The 15146-nt window shown below is 38.5% G+C and overlaps 1 protein-coding gene across 10 annotated transcripts in view; it reads left to right on the top strand.

Annotated features, from left to right (window-relative positions):
• Nucleotides 1-15146, top strand: part of ADAMTS6 (ADAM metallopeptidase with thrombospondin type 1 motif 6) — a 176860-nt gene that overhangs the window by 105941 nt on the left and 55773 nt on the right. For 9 of the 10 annotated variants that reach the window (XR_006416234.1, XR_006416233.1, XM_044445771.1 and 6 more), the window contains one exon: nt 6574-6681. Coding sequence is in view for 8 of the 10 variants with exons in the window: in XM_044445771.1 (XP_044301706.1) it covers nt 6574-6681 (108 nt within the window). In the remaining 2 variants the exon portion in view is untranslated. The remainder of the gene's footprint in view (nt 1-6573; nt 6682-15146) is intronic. The other variant, XM_044445770.1, reaches the window with a different exon arrangement.

Raw genomic sequence — 15146 nt, 5'->3', positions numbered from 1 at the left:
GGGTGCTTATCTGAACCTAATCAAACATTTTGAACCTTTTGTGGTTCATACTTCTCTAAGACTCACCCTCATGTTTATATAAAAATTTGGTTAACAGTATGAACAAAATGAGGGTGAAAAATCTAATAGCTGGACGTTTTTGCAGCTCTCAATTGGAAATCAGAATCCAAATAACTGCTAATGCTCTGTTTCAACAAATGCTCATCAAGAGGTGCAGCATATTATATATTAGTACATACTGAAAGGAATATGTTTTAAAATATTTCAAAAGTATATAAATGATAAATTCCTAACTTTATAATAATGTGTTTATCAATGTATTTCCCATCTTATTTTTCTTAATATTGTGAATATGTAAAAGTCTAACTTTGTACAACTTTTTGAGTTCCATTAGAATCTAGATTTCAGAAACATCACAGCATGTTGATCTTCATGCAGTTACGTTTATTCTGAGCTTTGTTATTATTCTTTGAATGGGACCATTTAGATGTATAACTTCAAGATGCCTATATGTAAAATTATGCATGACATACAGAAAAGGCTCCATCATATATAACATATAGGCAAAAGGAAGATAATTTGATTTGCTGTTTTTTTTCTCTAGATGGGTTCAGCTTTCTTTAATTTACTGCAAATACAAGCATCCGAATTCCAAACTGAAGTCATGGAGCCCTAAGATACACCGTTACAGGTTGTCATCTATCTTGTCTTGATCTTGTGAAAGGCTACAGCTTCAGTTTATGTTTTTAGTTCAATTTCCCATATTTCTCAGTTAGCTCTTGGATACACAAATACAGGTACTGACTTTGAACTGATTGATTAGATTTCAAATTTTATTTCCCTTATCTAGCACAGCTTTTAAAATATATTATTATTATCTGGAAAAAACCAGGATTAAGATGGGGAATGAATATGTACTTTACTGTCATTGGATGTCAAGATAAAATCACTTGAATTGGGGTTATTGAGTCACATAATTCAAACGCATAAGCATTCTTGCTGATAGCGGCTCTGGACCTGACCTTTCTGCCCAGTGTTCTCAGATGATTTTCTCAGTAGATTATTGGAAACAGCTTTTCTGAGTTTTTGATGCAGTAAAAGGAATTACGGGAGAATTTCACATCCCTGGTCATACATCGGAAAGGCCAGATTAATATTAAACTTGCCTCTAGACCTATCTATTGATTAAAAAGCACATAAAATTTATGTTTTCATAAAAGAGAAATATTCAAATGATACATGGTTTCACATATAGGGCTATTCTTTTGTTCAATGTTGTGATTTATATTTTTCTGCTAAGAAATATCATCCCTGTTCCACACTGAATGGATGGTTGGTTCTATCATCTTTGAATTCAGCTCTCTGGATACTTCCAACTGGATCAGGGCTCTTGTACCAGTAGCTATTTATTGAAGGAAGGCAGATCCCTGTTTCAGAAACAAACATGTGCAGCCTTTTGCTGTGAGCAAGAGTCCTAGCAACAGACCATGCTGTATTCTAGAACAGTATCCCCTTTTGGTTTAAACAAAACTGTTTTGCCGTAAATGATAAGGGACTTAGTTGCAAAGCACAAGCTTTATATACAGAAAATACTTCATAGTGTCTCCACAATTAAAAGCAACTCAGGTTGCAAGCCTTGGCATGGTCTCTGAGTGAGGCCTTGAAGAGCCGCTGACAGTCAGAATTGAGAGAATTGAAACCTGTGGGTGGATTTAGTAAAAGTTAGTTCCTTGTTGCAGTCTGTAATCGTTTTATGATTTCTGTACATCTTTTTCTGCTAATGCATACCAAAGAAAATTACCAAGAAAAGCAGCTTTTGTTGGCCTACATTTTAACCAGGTTTGCAGCAAGGGGATCAAACTGGCCTTGGTCAAATTTTACAAGTGAAGATTATTTAGGAAAACAGCCAGTGGAGTTCTGTTTTGCATGTTTAATTGTTTATTACTGTTATATGATGTCAGATTCATACAAACAGTAATTATGAATCTGCTTTCTGTATAAATCTAATGAGTGAAATAGTTTTACTACTTTTGCATAGGTAGTTAATAGATGAATATTTGTTTGAATAGTCTTATTGTTAAGATAGTGAAAATGTATATGTGGGTATGTCTGCAATCTCAAAGATGTGACATTAATTGTATAAGTCTACCCATCTTATACCCATTTGCTTTGGAGTAAGCTCCATTAAATTTAATGGGAATTACATCTGAGTAGACATAAATAGCACTGCACTATAAGATATTAAAATAGTTTTTAGGCCCTAAATTATCTAAATAATGATGCAACTATAATGTTTAGCAGTTGAAATGGTTATTGAATTCACTATTTACACAGCACATGTGATTAAATTTTAGCTGCTGATGGTGAAATCACTTTCATTTCTTGTCATTTCAAGGAAATCTTTGGAGACAATTACGGAAAAATACTGTGATGTTCCATATGTGGATGCAGATTATATGATCTGTGCCTCTTCTTTTAAAGGTTTCACATAGTATCTATAGTGATTTTACCAGCAAAAATATGTTTTATATAAATCAAAGTGTTCAAATAAGATTATAATAAAAGAACAGCAATGCTCAACATTGCAAAGAAAGCAGAAAGTAATCTTAGAATTTTTACTTTGAAATGCTAACTAAAAATATTCAGCAATTTTATTTAAAAATATATTTCTTAAAATCTTAATGAAATAATCTTGAAAATAGTGATTGTATTTTGAAAAATCATGGACTTCTGCAGAGCAATTTTATATTTCCCACTGAATTCCATTAAATTGTTCCCCCAAAAATGGATACACAATGAAGCCTTGGGTGACTTTATAGGTTTCCTTCTTTGCTTTTTCTGCTTTCAGTACAATAATTTATACTTTTGAAATATTTCTTTTTTAGAAGATTTTGAATTAGAGAGATAATAAATTTGCAAATACTAATAAGTACCCAAAATGTTTTTTAATTAAATCAGAAGACATCCAAATTTTAAAAATTGACTGAACTGAATGACTCTGAGGCATAAAGGTGAAATTGCATAAGAATGTTATTGCATTTCTTACATTACTCTGTAATAGATGACTAACTCAGTTGTTTTCAAACTTCCCTCAGCCCCAACTTCTGAAAAATTAATGGGCATTTTGGCAACCAATTAAACATTGTTTTTTTGTCTATACATCAAAGCATGCTTTAAAAAGCTCATATTTTAATAACAAGTTTTCCTTCAGAGCCGGCATTATTAATCAAAACCAGGGCACAAGGTGAGATCACAGGTTCTTTTAACATTTTTTAACAAAAAACTAAGAAGCTGCACCAGTAGTATATTCTGAAAATTGCAGAGCCAAAGCCAGGGCTTATTAAACTGTTCAGTCATCTGGTCCCGGTCAAAACAGCCTAGATCTCTTTCATCAGAAAATAATCAAATGCGGGCCTATTACAGATATTCTCATCTGTTCCACCTTGCCACAGATCATCTGAATGTAACTTACTGGATCACCAGTGGTCCTCAGAACACATTTTGAGAACCTCCGGACTAGCTAATTTTCAGTGCAGAACACAGATTGTCACTGGCAATTTCAATGGTAGAGACTGTTCCTGCTTCCTGAACTAATATTTCATGCTGACAGACAGAGAGAGTAACATTAATGTTTCATTACTTCCTGCCACTGAACTTATTTGTTTTACCCATATGGTGCTCTGACAATAGGATACAGAGGGAGAGGCTACAAGGTAAAAATGATTCCTAGTCTCATTGCTGTTCTGAATGTATCCCTGCATTCCTACGATGCTGTGAAACCAGTAAAGAGCTTCTGCATTTGGATAAATGATAACATGCTACAGAAGCTTCTTTCTGCTCTGAATTTAGCTAAACTCAAAATTAGATTGTATGAGAGGAGAAAGGGGTGGGGGTGGGCAGGGAGAAAGGAAGGAATGTGGAGGAGCTACCAAAGAGGAAAAAAAATCAAACGACCCAAGAGTACTGCATTTAATAAGGCCATGCAATATACATGTGGACAATAAGCACTATCTCATTTTGCAGTTGTTTCTGGAGGAATTCCAGATAGTGAAAGAGAACCAAAAGAAATGGACTAATTGAGACAGGCATGCAATGCAACACAAATAGTGTACACTCATCCCAGTAATAATAGCAGCAGATTGAGAAGAAAATGGCAGGTATGCTTTAGACATACCATTTTTGTTGATAGTTAAGCTACCGTGATGAGGAAGAAGTAGAAATATACTGTGCCACTGAAAGGAATTGGGGAAGTCAAGTCTGATCAAGCCCCTTTTATGCCAGCTGCCTCCCACTGTACATCACTGGTCAGCCACCTCCATGGAGAAATGGAAGTGACAAGGGCTCTCATTTTCAGAGTAGTGTACATAAGATTTAAATGGAAATATTGACAAGATTGTCATGTTTTTATTTCTGATATAATCAAACACTAAAAGTTGGTTAATAATAAATAACACCAACAGTAATTCATTAAAATCTCAATTACAAGGTAATTCAGCCATGAATGAATATGCTGCTGAATATTCTAAAAGTATCTGGTAGAGCTCCATGTCAGGCTCCATGTTGTTTAGGAACCACCTGGGAATAATCTCATTTCTGTAGGATGCAGCTCCAATACAAATAAGTGTGACAGGCACAGAGAGAAGAAATCTGCTCTGAAATTGATTTTTTTTTCAGAAAAATAAAAAATTAATTTCTTCTATATTCTTCAATTGGGTAAAAAAGTAAACATAATGCAGCAGTAAGCATGATATTCTTTTTTTGGTATACACAATGCTTATTACGTTCCTGAAACTGTAGTAATATTAATCTGGTTTATGTACTTGTAACCATTTGGATAAAAACAATATAGGACTTATTTTCATAATCATAGTTTCATATTACACATCAACAACTCAAGACTTGATGATATGAAGAAAGACTCTATGATGTTTTTGCTACATAACTTTTCTGACCGCCTTTAATAATTGACAGTTCACTGTTTGCATATGCAACTGTGAACTCCAATCAAAGAGTTAAACCAAATTCTAGTTTAAATTATCACTTATCCTAGGATGAAAGAAATGAGACAAGATAAAATTATTTCTTTTTTTCTGGCAAATTTATTGTAACTTTAACTAGTTGCATGACTGCAGAAACTCAGGAGAAACTTTCCCTAACATTCTGTTTACATATGTTGAATTTTTGCTTATCATATAGATGTTCTTGTGTTCAACGCACAAGAGGCCTACTAGGGGAAGAAGTGGCAGCTTTAGTAAGGAGTCCCTGAGAATGTTATACTTGTTGACTCCCTTTCAACTCTTTGATTATGCAAACAAATCAGAGGTTGAGTTGAATTGTGGAGCTGTTATTCCTGGATGGCTGATTATGCTAATAGGTCTTCACAGTAGTCTTTTCATAGGTTACTGCTGGAGCCACAGTGGGAAGTGAATATCTTCAGTGGCAGTTCTGTGTGTGTGTGTATTTTTAAAAATTGTTAGTGCGGAAAGATTCTGCAGTACTTCTGAGCTTCCTGGGGAAATCTGCAGCATAAGGTCAGTAAGACTGATTCTGAGAGGGTGCAAACCCTGCAGAATGTTTTCCCCTCTGCAGCACTGTGCTACAAAAATAGAAATCCATCACTTTCTTTGCACAGTGTTGTGGGGCTCAAGCTGCGGTTGACTCAGCACCATTGTTTCTATCCTATTGTGATTAGGGATTATTTGTATATGATAACTTGAAGGAGCATGTATCAAGGGAGAGTGGAAAGTACTTTTCCTCTGCTGAATCTAAAAGTGACTCCCAGTCAAAGGAGGTAGAATTAATTAAATGGATGGGTGAAAGCTAATGGCACCACTCATTCAATGGGATGTTCCCCTCTTCTTCCCACTGCAACCCGTCTCCCTCCAACCTGTCTCAGCGGTTCCCTCATCCTTCTGGAGGAGAGGGGGCTGGAGGGGGAATAGCTCCCTTCACATTCTACTGACAGATACTGTAGGCAGGACTGATTAATTGGATACCACCCTGCCTCTAGTGGTAGGAATAGTTCTGCCTGGCCAAGAAAAATGGTGGTGCCTACATTTAAGGTAAAACCTTCATTGCCTGGTCAAGTGCTAGATGATCTTGTTGTCACTTTCATTTTATAGAACTATGAGTTTTCTGCTCTTCTGAAGGACAAATTGTTTCCCTGAAAGAAAGGGCATCTCATGGGTTACAGTTTCAGGGCCAATTCATACATCTCTTTTGGAACTTCTGTATGGTAATTCAGGCATCTGCACAGTTTAGCATAAACTGAGATCACTGTTATACTTATTCAGAATAGGCTTTCTGCACAAGGCCCAAAAGTGGTGTACTGTCAGACAGTGTTGCTATATGGCAAGTCAAAACAAAGAGATAACTTGGTTTTAAAAGAAGCTGATATTAATTAGTTCATCTTAATAATTGTTCAAAAACCTATTTAAGTTTGTTTGTGTGTGACAAGGAGCAGGGAGAGAAAGGAATATATTTGATGGACAGGGAAAATGTCTTTTTAAAGGTAGCAATTGACTACATTTTATTCAGTTATTCTGAACAACTTGCTTTTGCCTTCTTTCCCAGGAAGTGTGTAGAGAGCTTTGGTGTCTCAGCAAAAGTAACCGCTGTGTTACCAACAGTATTCCAGCAGCTGAGGGTACACTTTGCCAAACTGGAAGTATTGAAAAAGGGGTGAGTTCAAATGATTCTTAATTCACCTTTTTATGCAGTTGTATACAGCACTCAAAAAGGATAACTAATACATGTTCAAATGTGAGTTACAGAAAGAATGCTCAATTTATTCTATAATTGAATGTAGAATGATTCCACAAAACACATTAGTTATTTATTTTTAAAATACCAATTTTAGTTGTTCTTAGAATTTTTATTGTAGTTTGTCTGCAGCACTCATTATATGGAAATCTGCCTATACAGGCCACAGGTAGAACCATTTAGAATATTCTAGTCCAGTCTCCTCCAAACTAGAGCTATTCAGATGTGCTGGATTACAACCCCCTTCATCCCCAGCTGGCTGAGAATGGAGGGAATTGCACATCAACATATCTGGAAGGTGCTAGGTTAGAACTGTTTCAGGCTCTAAGTTATTCTGTTTGCACAAAATCTGAAGGTATCAGCAAGTGAGACATACCAAGTAAAAGGAAATATGAAGTATTTCAAATCGAGTGTTTTTAGTAGCTTACAGAGCCTGTCTCACATTTGAACTTAGAATTACTTGAATGCCTCAAAACTGCATCTTCCTCAAAACTAACTAAAAAGAGCTGGGAAAGTACAACCATGCCTTCTTGGAACTGACATATCTTATTGCTGAAAATGCTTCTCATGATCCAGAATGACTCATCTGCAATAGGTGGCTAAAATGCCAGCATTTTCCTTACTGCATTGTTCTGAACGAGAACTCAGAGATTAAGTAGATGGAGAGAACAATCCACGAGGCTCAGAAATTCTTGCAGAATTTGGTGAGAAAGTTCCATCTTACCTATTCCAGAACCTCAAAGGCCTTATATGGCAGAAGTAGTTATGGAAGCAGCTCTATGGAAGTAACTCTTTGATACTCAGAAACTTCTTGCCATTCTTGGGCACACAGTGCTTCCTATCACAATCACATATAGAGCTTCCGGTGTTCCAGGAGTAACATGTTCCTCTGCTTTCAAATGCTCTCCGTGTATGTTCAGTTGAGTAGCATAGTGTAGTCCAGCCATTAGGAACCATGGAGATTCTCTTCCATAATTCTGTATACATAATTCAGTTCCCAGCAGAATTCTGTCTCATACTTTCCTTGGTGTTCCTGACCGTTCTTAGTGAGTGGAGAACATGTCTGAATCTTTGGCTGGTAATATAAGTTTGTTGTTCCACCTGCCTTGTTAATAGATACTACTCAAACACTTCAGACATCTGCATTCAACCCCTCAGCACAAATATGGTAAGTAGTTGGCTTAATCTGATGTAAAGCCAATTCTTCTGTGTCCATTACTATAAACCTACACTGGTACTGACGGTCTGCAACTAGTTTTTATTTTGAGAAAACAGTGGTCCTTTACCAGAAATCTTTTAGAAAATGATAAAAAGCTTTTTGATTTAAAAAAATGATTAAAACTTTCCACATAGAAACATCTCATCTTGCACATTAGTTCTCTACAACCTGGCTTAAAACTTCAATTCTACAGATGAAGACAGAAAGAACACCAAAGATCTCCCTTTTAAGGACAGTCTGCTCAGTTCCATGTAAGATGATGAAAAATATTAAGGATAACATCATATTTGATCATCTCAATTCAGCTACTTGCAGAGGCATAGATTATTTCCATCTGGCTACTCATGTATACAGTTCATTTGGGGCATCTAGTGATATACTTCCCATCATTGAAGAAGAACTTTGAACGTTGAATTTTTGGACTTTATCTCAGCATACTTCACCATAGCATACATGCAGATGCTATTTTCTTATGGAACAACCTTGTACTAGCATCCATCATTGGAACACCATTCAAACTGCTTTCTGCCTTGCCATCTATTTTGACTTTTGTGCCAGGTTTTCTTTTTTGTAGCCTGGAGGAGTGTTGTCCATGGGGTCACGATGGGTCGGACATGACTTCGCGACTAACAACAACAATCTTTTTTGTAACAGTCACACTGGCTAGTTACAGGACTGTACAGGATGTAGAAGCTGCAGAAGTAGACCCATCACATTCTTTATTTTGTGTGTTATTTTTTATTTACAATTATTTCCAATATTAGCTCAAAAGTTTCAAATTCAGTGTATCACATTACCTAAGCTTGGAAGTCATCTTTCTCCACCTGAAGGCTAATGTAAGTACGGCAGTGCACTCTCGTTAATGATTCCTAGTTCTCTGTGTAGCGTGTACATCATCAACATACATGATGAACCATCTCTTTGTAACCAACAGAGGATTCAGTGAACCAGTATTAACAGAAGATTCAGTATCAGCAGTGAGTATATTCAAGTGACTGCTGAGAAAAACTGAGAATGATTGAAAGTTGCTATGATTTGCAATGGAAATTTTACCCACTCCTCTATGAACAAACTTGACAAAGTCCAGAGCATAGTTACAAGGGCTTGTCACTTCAACTTTCTGCAGAACTGCAACGTGGGCAATTCCATCCATGTTTATTATATATCATCCTTCGAGCATTCAAGACAGAGGAATTAAGCTTTTGATGGAGTTTGTGCACCTGACAGTCTGCCAGGTGCTTGAACATGAGAGCTTTAAACTTCTAACCACTGGATTTTGTAGCGACTATGAGGAAAAACATTGTATTGTTTCCCTATAACTGTTCTTCAAATTGTTCTCTGTGCATTCATAAATCCTGTCCACTCCCATGTTCCCTCACCACTAGCTATGCTGATTAGAGCTCATGGAAGTTGTAGGCCAAAATTTCTGGACGGCAACAAGTTTCTCAACCCTGGAGGAGTGTATTGGCTCAGTGGTAGATACATGCTTTGCATGCAGAAAGTTCCTGACATCTCTAGGGAGAACAAATACCTGCCTGAAATCCTGAAGAACATTTGCAATCAGTGTCAACAAACCTTGCCAATTTATGTTGACAGTCCTGGGCTAGATGGATCAGCGGTCTGACTCAATATAAGGCAGCTTCCTATCTTCCTGTGTTTCTCTGTCTGGAATGTTCTGTCTGTGGTCTGGGCAAGGCCAATCTCAGAGGCATAGAAAGCCACTCAAAGAACTGTCATAGGTGAGTTAATAGAACAGCAGCTTGAAGCATTAAAAAAGTATTTCCTATTCATATATATATAAATATAGTCTAATTTTAAAATATGCAAACTAAGTATTTGAACTACTTAAATGGCACAGTGTCCAAATAGTGCAAAAAGAAAAAGGGATGCTGTGTTGCCAAAGTTCAGTAAGTAGCTACTTTTTCTCTTTGCAGTAGCAAATAGTTAATGACATTTGGATATACTACCCTAATGACATTAGAGCTGACACTATTGTCTGTTGTTCGAAAAGACTGGTTTAAGAAAATCATCTGTAGGGTTTCAGTTTTTCATTTATAGGCTAAAAGAGCTGATTTCTTAAAGCTTTTGTGAGCAGAAAACTGGTTATCTTGTCCTGACAGTTAATTGAGGAGTTTAGGTGGTTTGACCCACTGAACTGACTTCTGACAGCCAAAATTTTTCCTAACTTATATCAGCCACCTGCTTTTCTATCTGCTTTTTGATCTATTCTACCTTTTTGTTTACTCTTTGCATCCCAGCTATTTTGTCTCTTCTTAATATTCTCTTCACCTCCTGGCTCATGGTTGTTTGAAGAATGGAAAATGTAAATGCACTAGCATGCTATACCTAAAGGCAATTTAAATGATTGCTGAACACTGTGGCTAAGAATAGCTCCACACACTTATATTTTCCATATGATTGGAAATATCGCTGAATAGACTACCTGTTCTGAAACTGCTAAAATATGCTGGGTGTCAAGCATGAAGATGGTATCAACAAGTATTCAGGAAAGGTCATATGTGATGATGATCACATGAACTGATTTTGCGGATTCACAATTTTTGTAATAAATTTGTTTGATTTGTAGAATAATTTTGAGCCAAATTATTTTGGTACCTTCCCAAGAATGTTGAATCTGATCTAGACAGCTGTTTTCTTGATGTGCTGTCTTGACAACAGAATAGAAGGTTTACCTTGGTAATTAACATAGGAGTGTCAGATGGGACGCAAGGTGAACATGCCAGAATTGAAGACAAGCTAAAGTATAAGTGATGACCAACTCATGCTGAAGCAGATCAGTTGTAGTATATAATTTACGCAAATGGCAGTGGTGACAGAACTGAAGAACTCTTTTTTTCTATGCTGTTTTTGGATTTACATATTGCCTTCTGAGTTATTCCATTTAGTGAAACCCTAGGTTTTTTATTTATTTATTTATTTATTTATTTATTAAAACATTTTTATGCCGCCCCATTCGCCGAAGCCTCGGGGCGGCTCACATCACTAAGTTAAAATAATTATAATATAAATTAAAAATATAAATATTAAATTAAAAATACAACAATACAGTATAAAATAAGCCGCCCTGGCCAGATTAATCTGAACCATTATTTCTTTTAAACTGCGTCATGCTGTGCCTGCTATGAAAGGTTATCATATACTTTACAGCCAGAACTGCTTATATGTGGTTCATCTTGGAGACAGTTATTTCAGCACAATCTTATTACAGATCACTTTTGTACCATTTGTTTGGGTTAGTTAACTTTGGATCAATTTTGCCCATCCAAGTAGAATAAGGTTGTGGAATCTTCAAGAGAAGATTCCTTGGATTCTGCAGGATGTGGTGGTTGTCCTCCAAGCCCCACCACTTGAAAGTTCCTCCAAGATTCCTCCAGGATCAAAGATAACAGCAAGGATTCAGATGGTAGGAGGGACTCAGCTGGTGCTAGGAGAAACAGCTGCTTTTCTCAGCACCAGCAAAGTGGTTTTGCATGGCATGCGCCACCCAAAGCCAGAGACACAGTCAGCATTGATAGGAGCTTGTCTCTGATTCCCTTTTTCAATGCCTCACTGGGTAAAATGCACCAGGCAGTGACCTGAGTGGTATAGCAACACCCATAGACATGATTTGACACATGGAGGGCTCAGTTGGGAACAGTTAGTCCCACTCACCCACCCAAAGCTTTTTCTGCACCCATGAAGTAGAGCATACCGTTCAGGGCATGTTGGTAGCCACTTTGCTTATTAAACCCACATTGGGAAGATCTAGGTCTTCCATGCTAGAAAGGAACCCAGCTCAAACTGCCAGTATTTGGGGAGATGGGAGAACAGGAAAAATGCACGCTTTTGCCTCACACTGGTGAGGAAATTTTGGAAACTTTTCTGCAACCAAGTACAAACATCAATGGAGAGACCTTGCTTTCCTTCTATCAGTTGTCCTAGAACTACAGAACCACAGGGAAGCTCTGTCTGGTCACATCCATTACCTAGAGAACTAAGGGCTTCTGACTTGTGTATGAGTGTTAGGAGACAAAGCGTTTTTAATATATTTTGAGGATAATTAGATTAAAACATGATGTACAAATCTTGTGAAGGTATAAATCTTTTAAAAATGTTGACTGGGATACTTGATGAACAAATCACTGGCAATCTTATTTAAATATTTGGACCCACTAAAAAGAAAAGTTGAATATGGCCTCTGCAACTAACTTGTTTCCAACCTTTCAATTTTGAGGACTCTTGTTAAATGAGTCATTTATTTACAATTTCTGGCAGACCTGGAAATTCTCAGCCAGATAATATGAACCAAAATTTATCCAACACAAATGGATGCAGTAATTTAGTTCCTTTAGTCTGACTTTTGCCCTGGATATAAGATTACAGTTGTGGTTTTGGTCACCAGTCTCTTCCTATATTTCAGTAGAGGAAATTGTAGCCTACTGGTCTGGGTTAGCCTTTGATGATCCATTGATCTTGTTCTAAAAATAGTTAGAATCCATTTACAACTGGCAACTATTACATATTCCAAAATAGTGAATTAAATTGTTTATCAGTAATCTGAACCTTCAGGTACACCCATGTGAGAATGGAGCTTCCCCTTATAAACTGTTTGTTCTCAAAGTCATAAATAAAGTTCATGTTTGATACACCATATTTTATGCATTCCATTTTCTCCTTTTTTTTTTTTCTGGAGAAAAAGGAAAAAAAATCTATGGCTTTATTGTTCCAAGCAATTTTATCGCTCTAGAGCATAAGAATTACATTACGCTTACGTCCTGTTCAGCAGGTGTGTGGAAATTGTAGTTCTCCAGATACTGTTGGACTACAATTTCCTTCATCCCTGACTATTGTTCATACTGGTTGGGGATGATGGGAATTGAAATCAATTACACGTGGAGGTCTCCAGGTTTCCTCACACCTGCTTTAAAGAAAAAAATACAATGGTTCAAAAACTCTTAATATAACATTTTCTTAAAATAAGAAAGATTCCCCCAGCCACGAGGTTTCTGGGAGCGATATTAACCGCCCCCTGAACCTGCTGGTGCTGCTATTGAACACCAGGTCGGTCCATAACAAAATATCCTTCATCCACAATTTAATTGTGGGTGAGGGGGCTGACCTGGCATGTATAACAGAGACCTGGGTTTGTGGGGGAGATGTCTTTCACACTAAACTTTGCCCGCCTGGATACCTGATGCAGTATCAGTCACACCCAGAGGGAAGGGGAGGAGGAGGTCACCCTGGTTTACCGAGACTCAGTTTCCCTGCGGGGCTTCCTGTCCCTTCGAGACCAGGCCTAGAGTGTTTGTATCTGGTGTTGGGCGATTGAGGCAGATTAGGGATTCTGCTGGTGTACTATGCACCCTTCTGCCCATCAGACTCCCTGTCTGAGCTGACGAATATCGTCTCAGACCTGGTTTTGAGGACCCTCAGGATGTTGGTCCTCAATTTCCATGCCACGGCTGTTCTGTCCAGGGCGGCTCAGGACTTCATGGCAGCCATGGGGCTGTCTCCACTTGTCACTGACCCAACCTATGAAAGAGGTCACACTCTGGACCTGGTTTTCTTGACAAGGCAGAAAAGGGTGATCTAGAAGTAAGGAATTTGACCTTAACTCCTTTGTCATGGTCAGATCACTTTCTCGTGAGGTTCAAGGTCATGGCTGATCTCTCCCTCTGGAAGGGTGCAGACTTTATTAAGATGGTCTGCCCCTGTAGTCTTATGGATCCTGATGGATTCCTGAGAGCTATGGAGGATTTTCCGGTGGGTAAAGCTGGTGTTCCTGTTGATGTCCTGGTCGATTTGTGGAATGGGGAAATGACCAGGGCAATTGACACAATCGCTCCTAAGCGTCTTCTCCTGGTAACAGAGCCCACTCGACATGGTATACTCCTGAGTTGCGGGTAATGAAGCAGACTGGGAAATGATTAGAGCACAGGAGCAAAAAATCAAGGGACAAATCTGACCGAGCACACTTACGTGCTCACTATCGAGCCTATGCTGTGGCAGTGAGGGCAGCAAAGAGACAATATTTCTCCACTTCCACTGCCTCCTCACAGTGCCATTCAACGGAACTTTTTCGAGTGGTGCATGGCCTAACACATGCTGGCCAAAACAAAGATGTGGTGCTAGCCTCAACTGCCCATTGTGATGACTTTGCCCAGCACTTTAAGGAGAAAGTTGCTCAAATTCGCCACAAGCCGGACTCCACAGTTGATATGATTCCAGAACAAGAGGCATCCAGAGCGCCGTCTGATCCATCATTGTTGGATGAGTTTCAGTTACTGCGGCCTGAGGATGTGGACAAATTGCTTGGGATTGTATGCCCAACCACCTGTTTACTCAACCCTTGCCCTTCTTGGCTACTTACGAAAGCCAGTCATGGGATTGGTCCCTTGGTCCAGGAATTTAACAATGCCTCACTGAAGGAGGGCCGGGTCCCTGTCCCTTTAAAGAAGGCAGTGATCAAGCCCATCCTGAAGACATCCCTGGACCCAGCCAATTATACACTGGTGGCCAACATCCCATTTTTGGGCAAGGTGTTAGAGTGGGTGGTGGTGGGATAACTTCAGGCATGCTTGGATGAAACGGATTATCTGGACCCATTTCAGCCCAGTTTCAGACCTTGTTATGGTACTGAATCTGCTTTGTTCACCCTGTATGATGACCTATGCAGGGGGGAGGGACATGAGGAGTGGCTTTTGATACAATTGACCATTGTATCCTTCTGGATAGGCTGGCTGGGCTAGGAGTTGGGGGTTCTGCTTGGCAGTGGTTCTGCTCTTATCTGGCTGGTCAATTCTAGAAGGTGGTGCTGGGGGACTATAGCTCTGCGCCATGGCAGCTATGCCATGGAGTACCACAGGGCTCTATTTCATCCCCCAAGTTATTAACATCTACATGAAACCGCTAGGAGCCTAGAGAAGGTTGTCTAACAAACTTAGTGCCCATGCTTGGAGGGAATTAAAGAAACAGCCAAGAGGCCAATGGTAACTCTGAAGGAGTCGGAGACATCTGTGGTTGAAATGTGTAAAGCCATGGGATGATGTTCACCTGAATGTTCCACAAAGCCGGACTTTATGGAACAGTGGCAAGAATGACATTGTTGAAACAACCACATATCAAAACCCAGTTAGAGCTTTCAAAAAGGCATGAGGAAGATAAC

This window comes from Varanus komodoensis, unplaced genomic scaffold (genome assembly GCF_004798865.1).
Source record: "Varanus komodoensis strain SLA01 unplaced genomic scaffold, ASM479886v1 scaffold5, whole genome shotgun sequence".
NCBI lineage: Eukaryota > Metazoa > Chordata > Lepidosauria > Squamata > Varanidae > Varanus > Varanus komodoensis.
The sequence above is the reverse complement of the archived record's forward strand: the minus strand, read 5'-3'. Positions and strand labels throughout refer to the sequence as shown.